Below are 16,913 nucleotides of genomic sequence, written 5' to 3' on the forward strand. Positions count from 1 at the left end.
TTAAATGCAGATGATACAAAAACTTCAAATGTTTGCATGATTCACTTGTAGTAGAAGGGACTCCAAGAAGAGTGTCTTATATTGCTGCTAACGTCAATGGTGAAAAAGAAGCGTGTCTCGTTGTCGCCGTTAAGAAACCATCGAGCACACTAATTGACAATCTTGAATGTGAACATAGTCAGGTTATTAAATTCAGAATTATAGAAATAATATATCAATATAAATATCACATAAAAAAACTCAAAAAAATTATTTTTTTTAAAATATGTAATTATATTTAAGATACTTAGGAGTTTATAGAATAGGTAAATCAATGAGGTTTATCTTTTTATTTAGTCCAAATGTAAAGTTTTACGTAGTTATTAGTAATGATTTCTAAACTCGAGTTTTAATAAATATGTATATTAATTCATGATATATCAGTTATGTATAATTAAACCAGTTAAAAATATATCTATCATATCAAATAGATTGAAATACTTGTTTTCGTATAATTTTTTTTATTAAGATATAATTGTATATCTCAAACGAATGGTTCAAATTGAATCGCATGGTTATCATAAATTACAGAGCTCACATTCAATTAGGCTTCTAGAAACACGTTGCCTCTCATCTAATTTTTATTTCGCATGCTTAATTTTCTATTAGTACAACTTTAAACGCAATAAATGATGTTGACTTATCTCAAAAAGTTGATTGTGCATGTTGAAAAATATAAATCAGACACAAGTCATTCAACTGTTCATATTTCTCGCACACAGACCCCACACACACTTCAATGCATGCAGAATTATGAACTTGACTAAGGAATCACCCTACATCTCCATACTCGAAGAGGTAGAAACTAGCTAAAATTATATGCCCAAGTTTCTACATCTTTATTTGTAAAGGAATCGACTAGCTCTCAACATCTTCACATGTGAAGGAATTGACTAGAAACATCTTCATATGTGAAGGAATCGACTAGCTCTCAACATCTTCACATGTGAAGGAATTGACTAGGCCGGTCTCGAAGCTTGTATATGCTTTAATTCAAGTGATCGAAGCAAAGAAGATTCATAACAATTGGGACCAACCCAAGCTTGGCACGGCTCAACCAACTGGACCATTGGACCAGACACTTTTTGGGTGAAGGGACAGGCCCATAGAGGTTTGAGGCTTTGAGCTTATAATGGAAGGATGATTACAAAGCCCATATTTGGCAACCTTGATGATCGGGCATAAACAAACTTATAGGCTATTTTCTTGAATAGCCATCTCATGTAGTATTTCAACAAAATCCAAAAGCTTTTTTTATCAAACATGACTAATTTATCAACTGACAGCTACTTTATCCAACTAGCTTGCCCCAAGCTTTTTGATCAACAAGTTGATGCCAATAACACTTGCCTCGATCTCGACACACATCCGACGAGTACGAACATTCATAGATACAAAGTAGCCGGCAAGAAGCCCTCTTGTCGGAGTTGCTAGCACCACCACCACAGAAGCATAGTCCTAAAGACACTAGAAGAGCATATGAAAGCGACGGACTAACTCCCACAGTCCACAAAACAACCCTTGCAATCATCTAAAATCGAATTGGATAAAATACGTTAAAGGTTAAACATCTATATCTATCGACCATACAACATGTGGAATATTACAAGATTCGTGTCCTATATGTCATATACATGAGCCTTACGTATGTATGAAGAAGCACACGTCCAACGTATTCCTGCAACGTTCTGAATTTTTATTCCATAAACATCTTCTTTGGCTCGGTTTCAAGCGACACCCCTGAAACCAATAGAATATAGACTCACCCATCTTAATTGAACGAGTAAAACAAGTTTCTAGCTACAAACACGGTAATTAACTTTCTATTTGAAACACGTCGTCGTTCGGTACTTTTTAACAAAATGCACTTCAGGTTCAAGAAAGTATGATGATTGACCACAAAAGTTTGAAGTATCCGTCACAACAAAATCAGGTATATAAGATGTCAAAAATGTCTATATATGATGCATTTGTTCATTTGTCCTAAACAATTCTACGACCTATGTAAATATCGCAATAAGTTTATATGATGCATCTGGTTTTGTCCTAAAAAAACTCACCAAAAATGTCCTATAAACTTATTGATATACAATTATTTAGTTCTCTTAGCTAAAGTCGTACAATGAAGTCTATTAGCACACTTGGACGATTTTTAAACCTATAAATAATAAACCCAATTTTTTTGTAACGAGTGTTATATAAAAATATATCGTTTGAAGTCATTTAAGAGAAAGATGAAGGATTAAGGACCTTGGACGGATTTAGAGCGACAAATCTAGTGAACCACCTGGTTCACCGATTCATGATAAGCGACGGTTTCCTTTAGCACTTTGAGTCTTGCACGAAGTTGATCACCCAAGTCACCGCCTTCTCTCTCGCTATGTTGCATTTGACCAACCTGTGTTTCTGTGCTCGAGCTTCCCCCACGAATCTGGAAATGTCCTGAAACCGAAACCAAATCTTCATATAATAAACGGGTAAGACACCACATCTTGAGGCACCCCTCGCATTGGCCCACGGTCATCTTAGACATGGACAGACCCAACACGGTGCCACTGTATTATTCCTCTGTCAAAGAGGTTCATGAGAGATGCAACCGTATTATTCCTCTGTCGTAAAAGGTCCATGTTTCGGGCCGACTTCCTTCATCCTACTTGAAATCAAAATCAGGTCTATATTAAAAAAAGAATACAAATGAACACTAAAACTGACCTGAAGATGGAGCTGGGGGATGATTCTTAGAACAAACATGCTTCTCAGCAAGCAATGGAGAGTACAAATAGCAGTCAGTTTCCAGAAACTCAATAAACTTATGATTGCTGCTCCCAGTTGGCAAAGCCATATCTTCTGGGCCTCCTACAATACCATATAAACAACAAGTGGAGTCAGGTTACTTTCATTGAATGAAGAAGATGATGTGTGTGGTAATTAATAAACCCTAAGATGTAGAACAGACCTGCAGAAGTGGAGATCTGTTTAGGGGGAGGGAAATCAAAGGTGGGTTGAGGAGAAATCAAAGGGTTATACATGTAAGAATCAGACAGAAGGTAGGAGACAACTTTGTTGAATACCAAATCTTTCGACTTTTTCTTGTTCTTGCGAATGATGGTGGGTTTCATGGGTTTTTGGTTTCTGATTCCAAAGGGTAATGACGATGAAGGCATCACAAGCTTCGCCGTTTTCTTGATTTAAAAGAACAAATCTTGTTAATTTCTTGCTTCTGGATTTGGAAGGGGTTGTTTTCGAGGGTTTTGGATCAGCAAGAATTAGGGATTGCACCGTTGGATGACGTGGGTAGAGGGGTGATTTGGTGTTGACGCGTGGGTTTTGAAGTTATAAATTGCACGTGGCGTTGTATAACATGGCAGCTGTTCGAAGGTGGAAGAATCCTGTACAGCATCTCCGATGCATACCTCATTAACGAAGAGAGAGGTTAATGACACCCTTTCTTTTTACTTATGGCACTCCTATTCTCTAATATAATTATTTTTTTTTATTCGTTTTGTGATCTTGTTTTTTTTGTTGTTTTCTTTTTTTTTTTAATATTAATTTTTATTTATTTATTTTATTTAATTATAAATATAATATTATTACAAATATTATATATTATTCNTTATCTGGATACTGCTGTTTGATTGTTGATAAAATATCTCTAGGTTTCACATTGTTGGCCGACAAATCTTCCACCAATCGAGCTTGAGTTTCAGATAGTCGTCTTGCATATGCATGACCCTCCAGATGTAATGCAAAGTCATGGTTATGTGCTTCACATTTTGCCGTTAATGTCCAACAATCATTACCCAAATGCTTTCCTACCAAGCAAAATGGGCAATTTGTTTTTTTTGTCCCAGGATGCTTACCGGAGGTTTTGTTACCTTTGTGTATACCACCACAATCACATTGCAATACAACTTTATATGAGTACCCACATGAGTCACTTTTGCTTCTTTTGATAACAATAACAAAACCAAGTGAAAATGCCACATTGCGTACCCAATCAATTAGATCTTGACGAGAATTAAATACCTGAAATTGACTTTTTTTAAGTTACAATACTAATTTATAATTGAGTTATGTTGTGGCTGAGAATTCCTCTTGGAATAGTATGTAGCCTCTCCCTTACCACTCATTTTATATATCCTTTTTTTCTTTTTTAGGTAAGTATATTTTTTGTGTCTTCATCCCCTAATGTGTATATATGATATATGCATGCTTCCCTCCAAGTCAAAAAAAAATAAAAACACCAGCTTTACTGTTTCTGTGTGCGTTATCAGCAACCACTATATAGCTTGGAAATCAGGGGAGGGGTCTTTGGGTTGTTTTAGTTGGAAATTAAGCGTAAGGTGATCATAATAGGAATAACAAAATGACCCAAGGTCGAGCTTCATTTATAAATTTTAGGGGACCAAAAAAGTAAATTGTCACTTTTTTGGTATGAAATTACATATCAAAAAAAGAATTTTAAAAAATGTTTGATTTAAAATGAAATTACATATATGTATTTATTAAAAAATATATGATTTTTTTTTAAATAACTATGACTCTCTGAGTTGCACGATATTAATGCTTTTATTTTATTTACAATTTTTTAATTACATCATTTTAAAAATATTAAATAACCCAAAAAATTTAAAATACTACTTTTTGTAAAAGTGATTACATTTTTCAAGTTTTTTTTATAGTTATCTCATATATTTTTCAAATTATTATATTTTTAACGTCATTTTAGGTCTAATATTACAATTAGTCTAAATAGTTCAAAATTTCATCAAACATTGTATGGTTGACATAAATGAATGATTAAGGTCCTTAAAACTAATATATTTTAATTAAGAGATCATTAAGAGGGATTATATCGTTGATAAAAATAAAATCAATGTATTGTAAATATCTTTTCATTATCAAATAAATATTTACTCATATAAATAACTTTTAAATTATATAATTTTAAAAATATCAAAATAAGTAAGATAAATTTATAATACTCATGCTTATGTATATAATAATTATAATAAGTATGAACATGTAATAATCTATACTATATTATAAAGCATTTGACTAAAACTCTTAAAAACTCTTAAAACTCTTAAAACTCTTAAACCCGTTCATCTCTATCCGATTTCATTCTATATTTGAATTCGTGTAACTAACTGCAGATAAACACAATCAAATACAGGATAAACATCTCATTTTAAATTAAATAATCTAAAATATAATTAGTATAATCATTAAATTCCAACAGAATACTTAATTATTACCTTTATAAAATTTATAATATTAAACCAAAAATAAATTGTTTTATTATTAAACTTAAATTAAATTATATAAAAAAAATATATTCTATATTATAAATCATTTGACAAAAACTCTTAAAAATATATATTCTATATTGTTTCTTAATATAAGTATTGATAATTGTAATAACCGGATCCTGGTTATTACCTAAGGTATTAAATACNTATGTATTAATATATAAAATAATAATAATAAAATATATTATATTATTTTATTTTATTGATTTTTATCTTTTTTATTAAGGTTCAAGTTCCAATTAAATTGGCACCCCTATCAAAGGGGTATCATTAACACTTCCCTTGTAAAAACTTTGAACCAATACAACAGAATATAACTCATCATCCCTAACCACCTTAAATCAACAATGTTTCTTTTAAAAAATATGGCTCATTACCAATATATTAGTGACAGAATATTTTAATAAAAAAAATCAAAATCTTGACTGGATTAGTGATTAATATTTTAACTAAGTTTATTATTTAATTTCCATTAGCTATCCATTCGTAAGGTTTACAATTTACAGACGAATGAAATACCAATAAACGTTATATATTAAAAATATGTATATAGAGGAGCGATCAAATGCAATCCACCCAATTTGTACAAACCGTGCAAACCATCTTCATCCGTCGATTTCATTGTTTAATCTTGTGAAATTATTTCATATAATATTTTTTTTTGATAAAGTTGTTTCATATATATGGTTATCAAATTGTTTCATATAATATTTAATGAAATTTTAATAAAACTGTTTCATATATTTCTCTAAAATTAAAATAATGAAGATGATAATATTCATGATTAACACCTTCCACAATAAAAATGATTAATCAACCTCTCATAATTACAAAAAAATGAACAAAATGAAAAATTATGATTGGTTGAATGAGGTTTGTACGGTTTGTAAAATAACGTGGTTTGCAAAGTAAACCTCTTTATGTATATATAATTGTACATACGGAATACCAAGGAATTATGATGGATTACTGCAAATTACCGATGAAAAGTAATCCGTCGGTAATCCATCATTGTTTTTGTCACTAAGCTTTGGTTAACGAATAGGACCCAAATCCTTTGAAAATCTCTTGGAAATTAGTACGTAAAATCAGGTGGTAATACTGTTTTTTCTTGTAGTGTTGTAAATACTCATACCCATATGCATGTATATATGGATATGTCCTCATGTGTTATTCCTATACAAATCTAGTTAAATATTTTATAATGCTATATATATATATATATATATATATATATATCATATCCAAATATGTTGAATAAAAATGGATCAATAATTATACGCACGTACATATATTCTGGATAAGGATGCACAGTGGGAATAATAAGTGTGCATGCAGATAGTGATTGAGCTGTTTGCAAGTTAGAGTTAGAGAGCATGGAATGTGGTTCTTTAGGCACCATAGTACATCTTAAAGGTGCATGATGTAGCTAATAAAGTAAACTGAAATGAAAGCACTTGTTAGGGTTGTATCTATGCTCTCCTTGTCATCCACCTCAGCCACTATGGCGTAGTACAATATTCATAAGTAGCGTAGGACCTCTTCTTTTTACATATTCATGCCCTGAAAGCTACCCTACAACTACTCCCATGCATGTGGTCCTAGTAAGTGGTCATAATTCCAGTACAAAAATGATGACAGCAGCTGTATGTAGAGGTCTGTGTGTGTGTGTGAGAGAGAGAGAGAGAGAGAGTGTGTGTGTGTCAAGACAAAGCTGTGTATAGATTTTGGACGGCATGTAAATATGGAAAATGAACAGTAGTCTTAGAACAAGGAGTACGAATTAGGAACATTACCATTTTCACGAAAAGGTTTAGTAATGGGCGTTGCAGGTGAAGAAATGATTAATTTGTAGTCTAGAGAAACATATATCGTTTGTTTTGCATATGTTTTCCACTTGAGTTGAATTTGATAAAATCCCTTATTTTATGTTTTTCTTTTCTAATAATATATATATATATATATATATAACCAAAAGGTATTTGTCCTAGAGGTATGTGAGTCTTTGTCCTCTTAGAAGGTCAGTGGTTAAAACTCATCAAAGATGAGGAGTGTGTGAGTTTATTTATTCCATTTGCTGTATATAAATACTTCAAAAACACACACACACACACACACACACACATATATATATATATATATAGTTGGGATCATGTGAAACAAAGTTGTTTTCGTGAAACACATGAGACAACATTTTTACACTTGAAACTTCACAACAAAACACTGTGAAGGTAACTTTCACAGTATTTTGCTGTGAAGGTTCGAATTCTTTTTACCTTCACAATATTTTGTTGTGAAGTTTCAAATGTAAAAATATTATCTCACGTATCTCACGAAAACAGGTCGTTCTCAGGTGAACCCAACCCTATATATATATATATATATATATATATATATAAATAACTATATTTGTATTCTTACATTCATATTATTTTACATCATTTTGATACAACTCTAATCAAAGTATCCAAGATAAGTATATTTAACAATCAATTCGGAGATAAAGCTAGGGCAAAGATAATAACGATTTGACAGAAGCATTTTAATTGGTAATCATTGATTATTTAGGTTACATATATAGTTTGACTTAAGTTGATGATATGATTGCATAAGTAAGCATTTTGTTTGTTTTACCTCCACCTCATCCCACCTACGCCATCATCTTTCCCACCCCTTTCATCTACCTCCACCACTAATCCCCTACATTCCAACAGGCATTCCAACTTATCATCTCGTGTCCAACATCCCAAAACCATCGCAAACTGAAGCTTCATTACCTTATGAGTTCAATATATATATACCAAACAGACTGCATCCTTTATTCAATAATGTCCAAATTTTTTCAGGTCTACAAATATCATCTTGAGAATTTTAGGTGCTAAATATAGTGTTATGGATAAAACATAACAAATGGGATTATGTAACTTGTTAAAGCTTAGCTGTTGTTTATAACCCATGCATTGCTTAGGTCAATATGTTTAAAAACACAAAATAAGGGGCCGTTTACGAAACACTTACCCGATAAGTGTTTATCGGGTAATTTTTTATCACCTATTGAACATGGTAAGGGCCGAAAATCTTACCCGGTAAGAGCAATGATAAAGATAGAGAGTCTTATCCGATAAGTGAATCTTACCCAGGTAAGCGTTTACCGGATAAATTGTTACATACGATACCGTTTTAATATGCTACAATCTTACCCGGGTAACCCTTTGATTGATCACTCTTGTTTAATTCTACTTGAGAGTGTGTATCATCAATCAACTTTTCCTTGGATAGAGGTGTTACCCTCTTGTTCCTTATACAGGAAGATCGTTTCGAAGAACTCTGCTTCCACATATTCTATAATTGTATTGTTGCTTATGTCATCTACATTAGATTTGTATACTAAGAACCTATATGCCACACTATTATGAGCTCGACCAATATATACACAATCGGTCTAAGTTTAGTCCCTTTTGGTAAAGGGACTAGAACCTTAGCAAGGCAACCCTAGACTTTCAATCTTTTCTAAGATGGTAATCTCCCTTTCCGTATTTCATAGGGAGATTTGTCAGTTTTCTTGTGGGGAATCCGGTTTAGGATCATATTAGCAGGAAGGCACGCCTCACCTCATAAATGCTATGGAGCTTCGAACGTGATCAACATTAAATTCATCATTTTCTCAATGTTCTATTCTTCCTCTCAGCCACTCCATTTCGTTGAGAAGTATATGGAGAATTTGCAGGGCCGACCTTGGCCACGTGCAGCCCGTACAGCCGCACATGACATCAAATCCTAAAGAAGAATCAAGTTGTCATCTATTACTAGATTTGGGTTTAATAATTTGGGAATTGTCAACTGAGCTTTAACTATAAAAAGAAGCCCAAGGCCTAGTAGTGATAAATACTGAATGCACATCGTGAACCGATTAAGGCCATCATTCCAACAACTCAATCTAATTTCCATTGTTCTTCAAAGTTCGACTATTTCGATTTTCAAGGCATGGAGTTCTCTTTCCAGCCAATTAACGGTCATGAAATTAGATTCAAGAAATCAAAGATGAAAATCTCGAATGACTGATTTCTACTGTTGATTGAACTTGCTTTGTGAGTCATATTATGATTTATGAATCTTTAAATCTTTTTGCAAAAAAAATCTAATTTCAACTGATTATTATAATGTTGGGTCACGTGGTCGTGTGGGTTACTGACCTACTAGGCTAAGGCTAAGGGGTTTTTGTCATTTTGATAATAAGTCTTCCTCTTGCATATTGAAATATTTGAGAATTGAAATTTTCAATGCACATGAGCACATCATTGTATCAACATAGCTGGAGCACACTGTACAACATTAACAACATGTGATATTATCTTAATTATTCGACACTTGTTCTTTGCCATGCACAGTAACATAGATTATGAATTTTACAATTTATTATTGTTCTTTTGATTTTTGTTTACTTTGAGGTTTGACATTACCGCATTAGATTCAGGGGCCGTTTGATTGGTTTTTTATTAAGTACTATATGGATAAAGTTGTCTGTATGAATTAATCTGTTTGTATAAATTTGAAATTTTTTTGTTTGAGAGAGTTTTTTCACAGATGTAAGGAGCAGTCTCATATATTGAAATAAAGTTTCTATTTTACAAATTTCAATTTGGAAAAAGAAAAACTGGAAAAGAAGGAAGCACAATCTTAATTCAAGATTTATCCTTTTATCATTCTATATTTTGTATTCGGGGTTTTGGTTTTTATGTCACCCCTTATTGTATATTTTTTTATTATAATTAATAAAATTCAATATGGGGATGAGACACTTAGCTTGAATAAGTTATAAACTCTTTAAAAAATCGCATGTTTCGTTGTTTCATTGACTTAAAAAAAATAGGCTTAGGGACATTTTTTATTATTTTCGCATATGACATAAAAAATCTTACGACTGACCCTGAGCGTTTGTCTAATGTACTATGTCATGTGTAGCACAAAGTTCTACAAAATCGTTGGATTCATATTCTCCTCCCCGATCCAACCTTAGAATTTTGATTTTCTTGTCGAGTTGGTTTTCAACTTCATGTCAAAGACCTTCCAGCCTAGTGGTAAAGGCTTGGGCATGGCATAGTCATGAACCCGAGTTCGAGCCCTGGGAGGGGAGTGTTGGCGACATTTAAGTGAGGTCATGTTTAGCCTCCAAATTTGCCAGGGATTAGTCGGGCTTTGACCCGGACACCCTTACAATTGGTTTTCAACTTCATCCTTGTAGTTTTTAAACATACACCATATTTATACATTTGGAAGAGTGAGTTGATTGATGATATGAGTAATTGTCATGGAATTAATGCAGGTGCAAAGCCTTATGTTTAGTTTCAATTATTTTGGCAAGAAGCACATTTAAGATTAGAGCAATAAGTACTTGTTTTTCTGTTTTTACATGGTAAAGGAAAAAGTGCAATAATTTCCTTACAAAGCACCAAGTTCATATTATATAAATAAAAAAGAAAGTACAAGTGAGCGAATAACACCATAAATTAGCAACAAACAATGATTCTTTAGTCCCTCTATATGAATAATACAGAGCATGTGCAATACTGCAATGATTGGTCTCTCTTTCTTCACCGAGTATATAGTGAGCTTTCACCATTTTGCTTCCTTTCTTGCAGTGAGATAAGCTCTGGGTTTGCAAGCTCAAATCAAGAAGGCCACTTTTCTCAAAGCTCCATTGATATACGTACAGTCAATACATATATCTAGAGGGTACAGTACGAAATAGATGTATCCCTCCTCCAACAGCAATCGCAGCTGCACAGCTTTCTCTAGTATTAACCAACCAACGACTTCTTTCTGCAACTACAACCATGAAAATCATTCAAAACCCTCTCAAGATCATTCCCAACCCCCATCGTTTGCCTCGTTCCAACTCTATTACCCTCATTACATCCCCTTAGAAGATGGACCTATGAGTCCTGAGTTTTTCCAACAACAACAGCCCTTCTCCAATCATAATAGCTACCACGACACTGGCGTTGTAGCTCATGAACACTCTACATGTGACACTACTAATGTGCAGTCCACCATGGAAAATTCTAACTACAATAACGGGAAATTTGTTACGGTTGATGGCAGAAATCAGCACGTCAACAGTCACGTGATTCTGGAAAATAGCTATCTAACGGGCAAGAGATCTTCCAAGAAAGACCGTCACAGCAAAATAAACACGGCTCGAGGCCCCAGAGACCGAAGGATGAGATTGTCTCTTGACGTTGCTAAGAAGTTCTTCAGATTGCAAGACATGCTTGGGTTCGATAAGGCCAGCAATACTATCGAGTGGCTTCTCATGAAATCAAAATCCGCTATTCAAGATCTCATCCCTCAACAGTTAAACCAGAGCAGCAGCCTCATGGGTGGATCAAACAGTGCATCATCTGCTTCAGAATGTGAGGTCCTGTCTGGATTTGATGATCAATCCATGGAGATAGCTGGAGAGGATCAGCTCATGGCAATAGATAAGGTAAAAGCAGCTTCTTGCAGCAGTACGAAAGAGAAGAAAAGTCTTGATAGAGGACTTAAGAAAAGTGCGCATATTCATTATCCTCTTGCTAAAGAAACAAGGGAGAAAGCACGAGCAAGGGCAAGGAAGAGGACAACTGAAAAGATAAATAACAAGCTGAGTGATGCTGGTTGTGATCAATATTCAAAACTTCGACCAAGTTTGGATCAGATAATGGATCAAAATGTAAACCGATTAGGATCTTGTATCAGCTTTAGAGAAAACCAAGTTCAAACTGATCAACCGCAATATCCAAGCTCCCGCTTTCAGTTAATTAAGCAAGGGGTTGTCGGTGATAATGCATCAGTGATTCCGGGAAGTTGGAGCCCATCTTCCTTGTTCAATTATCAGCATAATCCTGTACCATCTCATGAGGTGATACTGTATTTTCCATTAGTATAGATTTCTTAACTAGTAACTCGCTAGCAAGTTAAATATCAAGGCTAGCTAGATCACTCATAAAATAGGCGTTTACCAGAAATGATGTATATCATTGATTGGTACCCAATGTAAATTAGTGTACATAATCAGATCTATTTTTCTTCTTTTTGCAGCATGATCAATTAAGTGACTTTCAGATTAATGGTAAGCCATGGGAAGGCAACAACAACTAGGTCAGTGTTACTTCATCATATTATTACCACTTCTCTCCTGTATGTCAATTGTATTACACTGCTCGAGGTTACTTGATGTAATAAGCTTATGTGTAGATTAAAATCAATTCACAGATATGAATTTGTTGTTGTGGTTAGCAGCTTTTTATTTTGTTACTAATATTGTGATACTAATCCATGTTTACCATATATACCCCATGAGCTTGTATATTTTCGGTTCCTAATCAATAAAAACTACTTCTGATTATGCTGCTATAATATAATTTGGTCTCTTCTTCCAAGAGGAAGACATATCTCCCCCTCATTCAAGTAAAATGAGAAAAATTGATGGGATTTCCCTTGTCAATTATCTTGGATAAATTGAGATCAAGAGCCTAATCTCTAGTCTTTTTTGATCAAGTGTTGCTGGGAGACTTCGAGTACAGAAAAGTTAAGAGATGAAGTTGAAAAGTTCAGAAGCAATAAGTAATTGATTTTATACACTTCAAACGTATGTTCTGTGATTTGGCACCTTCTTAGGGTTTTACTGCAGGCTACTTTCAATTGGGTATATATAAATTTGAGATATGGAGAAATGGCAATCCAAGATACTAGAAGCTAACCACATATTGAAACATAGCACTACACTATCATCAAGGATCTATATAGAGTATTTAAAACAAATCACTTGATAATGTCTATTTACTTGATTGCTCCCATGTTCTGTTAAAAATTAATCTCTTTGTAATGTAATACGGAGCTGTGAAATTATGTTCTTCCCCATATATTGGTTCTATGCTGTTGAGAAATGGCATAAGTGACTTATGACAAAACTGCTATAGGCTTTGATTGGTATCCACTTTGAATTGGAATCGGAACTTTAGAGGATAAGATGTCTGCACTTATCCAACCGTACGCTTCGGAACAAATTGAGATTTTGAAAACATGAAGCAGAAAAGAGACGATAATTCATGCAATAAGGATATGATAGCATAATAGATAGAACCGAAAGCAAACACAACACTGTTATATAATCATATGTTACTTCTGTCTACTACCAATATCATTGGCTTTGTTAATCTGAGAGACCATAAACACCACATATGAACCTTTAATTTTTCGTAGAAATTAAGCATATGTGATACGATGAATATATATGCCTCCCTCCCAAGAGTTCTCAACAAAATCGTAATTGATAGCTCAATATTTCATTAGTCGTGGGTAAAATTAAGAGATTTCAAGTTCACCCTTTCCATTATGGGTTCACGGGGTCGGGGTCATACATATAGAGATTTTTCTATCGTTTTTCTCCCCGAGGTATCTAGACATGTAATACAACTTCGAAAGGTGTCATTATTCCTCATTAGGAGTTCAAACTTCCATGGGGTTGTTAACAAATTTAATTCTTCATAGGCAGTACCAACCCATGATCCTTGAACTTTTAGGACCCCAGTGTGCTATGAACTGCTTTTTGGAGAGAGAAGCTGCAGAAAGGATGATCAACAAGTGAATTTCAACAAGATGGCGCAGCCCAGAGTCTTCCTAGTGTCACAAACCAACTTTAATGTTATCTAGCTCATGATAGTTATAACAACATTTACTCTCTGTTCCCCCCTCCTTCCCAAGTGTCTCAGCTTAATTGATCAAGTGATCCGTTAGGTGACCCTTATTTTGAAGGAATTAAGAACCTTCCATAAAAATCTTAATTATTACAATGATTACTGGTTCCAGCTTTACTCTTAAAAGGAAATGTTTCACATGTTACCAATAGGAGTTGTGCCATGGTACGTTTTTGGATATTTTGCTAAGAATAGGCAAGCTATGTGATCTAAGACTCGATGGTTACCAGGTTTAGGGATGAAAGATTTTCTTTTTCTTTTTTTAAGTATATAATATTTGTATACGTCAAATACTCACACACACTCCTCACCTTTGAGGAGATTTGGACCTTTTATCTCGTGGCTATACCTGTAACCAAGGTACTTTCGTTTCAGGAATGAAAGACTTGGTTGGTGATGGTCCTTCCATTACATATATAATTCCTGAAAGACTTGGTTGGTGATGGTCCTTCCATTACATATATACCACAATGATGTGCTAGCTGTTATTTGAACCCATGACTTACCAGTGTTGTTAATAAGTTAGAAAAAACTGTGTTGGTGCACGTTTTCAGCTATTTTTGTCATATGCTATATATGTCAAAAAAAGTGTTTTGAGGAATGTTAGGTGATAGTAAAACTGAGACTTCAGGATACATGCATGTCGAAAAAATACCTCAAATCCTCTCCTGCTGGCCTGGCAGCACCACGCCAAATTAAGCCTCAAAGGCTGTGTTTTGGATGATGCTGCACCACCGTGAAGTGTCATGTATGCTAGATCTGACGCGACTTCATGCTTGTGTAAAAGTCTCGTTAGGCTACTTTAGGCAAACAGGTTAAGAACATGTGCAAGCTCAAGCTCGCACACAAAGTGGCTTTCGATCCCAGATGGGTTTTAGTGGATAAGTAGGCCTTGTAATGCTCAACATACTCCCAATGTGTATATACTTCTCGTTTTGATATAATTGATTAATTGTTCGATCGCATAAAACTTATATCAAAAAACTGATGTTTCGTCAACGAAGTCGAAGATAATATTTATATTGGATGCTTACAACAGATTGACCGACAAGAAGAGCCTTTGCCAAGTAACACATCGTTTAGCCTAGGATTTAATCCAAAAAAGTCATTGAGATCTATTACATGAACATGTTGATGCACCAAAGCCTATGGTTGATCATGGTCACATATGACATATGTACTTAAAAGGGCTACATGCTGAGTAAATAAAAGTAATTTCCTAAGAAAATATGTATCTATTCGACTATTATTAAACCAAACCAAATGAGTCTAATATATCATCATGGAGGGTGGGATCGATGTCTGCAGATATTGACCTTTGATCTAAAAGAATAGAACGTTTGTTTTCATGTTTTGCAAATTATCCGCAACATTGAAGTCAAGTCTTTAAAAAACAACTTGATGCGACTTGTTTTGTTCATTATCTATTTGCAATGGATCTCACGTAGCTGAGTGAAAAATCTACTAATTAAGAAAGGCATAAATTAAAGATTGATTAGAAAGTATGTATCGCACCACCACACTTGAGTCGAACAGTAAGGGGTTGTTTGTTTAACTCTTAATAGTTTCATTGATAGACAACTTCTGAATCGTCAAAAGATGAATCTTGTTTAGCAAAAAAAAAAAATCTGCATTTTAATGGTTCTAAAACCATCAGAATGATTTTGTATCTTGCGCCTCCCTTAACCATTCATCCCTAATTACATTTTGAACAATTATCCAACAATTATCCCTAAAACTTCCTTCTCTAAAACCATTTTCCCTTGTAGTATCTTAATTATTCTGCACCATTTAATCATTTTATACCAAACCATTCATTAACTACAAAATAGTCTTCCGTTTATTCTTACGGATGTTCTCTATTCATCAATATCAGTGAATCATCTGGTAGTATTAAGCTATGTCTTGAAATAATACCGGCAACAATTAAAACAATCAACTCACTTAACCCTAACATGTTACAAAATAAAAAACAATTAGGCTTTCAGTAATAGACCCTAACCCTAATGATTAACAAAAAATTACCAATTAGATATCAACCGACAAATTCCTAACCGTAATGATTAACAAAAAATTACCAATTAGATGTCAACTAACAAATCCTAACCCTAATCGTAAGTCCTAAATAATTAAAAATAATAATAAAAAAATAGTGATATATTATCAACTAACAAACCATAAAAAAAGCCCTAACAATTAACAACTTAGGCATCGACTAATTAACAAACTCTAACTTTAACAATTAACGATTAACAAAAAAAAATTAACAATCAAGTATCAATTGATAAACCTTAACTTTAACAATTAACAATAAACCATTAATACAATAAACAAATTATCAAAGTAATTCTAAATGAAACTAAGCTAATCTTTTTTGAGGGGTCAAATCCTATATTTATTGGGGTCAAAGCATTATATATATATATATATATATATATATATATATAGAGAGAGAGAGAGAGAGTTTGAAATGCAACTCATTATATTTGTATAATCAATGCAATTTAATAAATTGAAATATTTATAGAAATGATGAGAGTTCATTTATTATGATTTAAATATTTATAAAAGATGAATAAGATTCATTAATTATGATCAATACTTTATATTAAGAAACAATCAAAATTTTTATAAAATTACATATTCATCAAATTAAATTGACGGTTAAGATTGAATTGTATTGGTTGTATAAATGTAAAGAGTTGTATAATAACCATATATATCTATACTATATTATAATGCATTTGGCTAAAACTCTTAAAAACTCTTAAACTCTTAAACTCTTAAAAACTCTTAAACCCGTTCATCCCTATCCGATTTCATC

General features: G+C 33.3%; 2 protein-coding genes across 3 annotated transcripts; one reads left to right on the forward strand and one right to left on the reverse strand.

The window, feature by feature from the left end:
• Positions 1-832: 832 nt before the first annotated feature.
• Positions 833-3,271, reverse strand: LOC112510138. 2 transcript variants are annotated; one of them, XR_003068886.1, is made up of 5 exons: positions 2,996-3,271; positions 2,752-2,895; positions 2,290-2,481; positions 1,685-1,779; positions 833-1,570 (listed from the first exon to the last, which is right to left on the reverse strand). XR_003068886.1 is itself a non-coding variant. In XM_025115445.1 (4 exons), exons 1-3 carry the CDS (start codon positions 3,201-3,203, stop codon positions 2,315-2,317), a joined length of 519 nt encoding a protein of 172 aa, XP_024971213.1. In that variant the 5' UTR covers positions 3,204-3,271; the 3' UTR covers positions 1,577-1,779; positions 2,290-2,314. The 2 variants fall into 2 exon arrangements, 1 of the variants encoding a protein (XP_024971213.1); XM_025115445.1 differs by lacking the exon at positions 833-1,570 and having other exon boundaries at positions 1,577-1,779.
• A 7,678-nt stretch (positions 3,272-10,949) lies between these two features.
• LOC112510220 (transcription factor TCP12-like) lies at positions 10,950-12,634 on the forward strand. The gene is made up of 2 exons (XM_025115558.1): positions 10,950-12,252; positions 12,432-12,634. The coding sequence occupies exons 1-2, from the start codon at positions 11,101-11,103 to the stop codon at positions 12,489-12,491; spliced, it is 1,212 nt and encodes a 403-aa protein (XP_024971326.1). The 5' UTR covers positions 10,950-11,100; the 3' UTR covers positions 12,492-12,634.
• The last annotated feature ends 4,279 nt before the right edge of the window (positions 12,635-16,913 follow it).

This window comes from Cynara cardunculus (assembly GCF_001531365.2).
Source record: "Cynara cardunculus var. scolymus isolate 2C chromosome LG 3, CcrdV1, whole genome shotgun sequence".
Lineage (NCBI taxonomy): Eukaryota > Viridiplantae > Streptophyta > Magnoliopsida > Asterales > Asteraceae > Cynara > Cynara cardunculus.

Excerpts from the sequence above, each read along its gene's own strand:
- LOC112510138 (XM_025115445.1), bottom strand. The coding sequence starts at position 3,203 with ATGCCTTCATCGTCATTACCCTTTGGAATCAGAAACCAAAAACCCATG. Across the intron at positions 2,896-2,995 it reads ACAGATCTCCACTTCTGCAG|GAGGCCCAGAAGATATGGCT; the intron begins GTCTGTTCTACA and ends ATGGTATTGTAG. Across the intron at positions 2,482-2,751 it reads TCCCCCAGCTCCATCTTCAG|GACATTTCCAGATTCGTGGG; the intron begins GTCAGTTTTAGT and ends TTTCGGTTTCAG.
- LOC112510220 (XM_025115558.1), top strand. The coding sequence starts at position 11,101 with ATGTATCCCTCCTCCAACAGCAATCGCAGCTGCACAGCTTTCTCTAGT. Across the intron at positions 12,253-12,431 it reads ATCCTGTACCATCTCATGAG|CATGATCAATTAAGTGACTT; the intron begins GTGATACTGTAT and ends TTCTTTTTGCAG.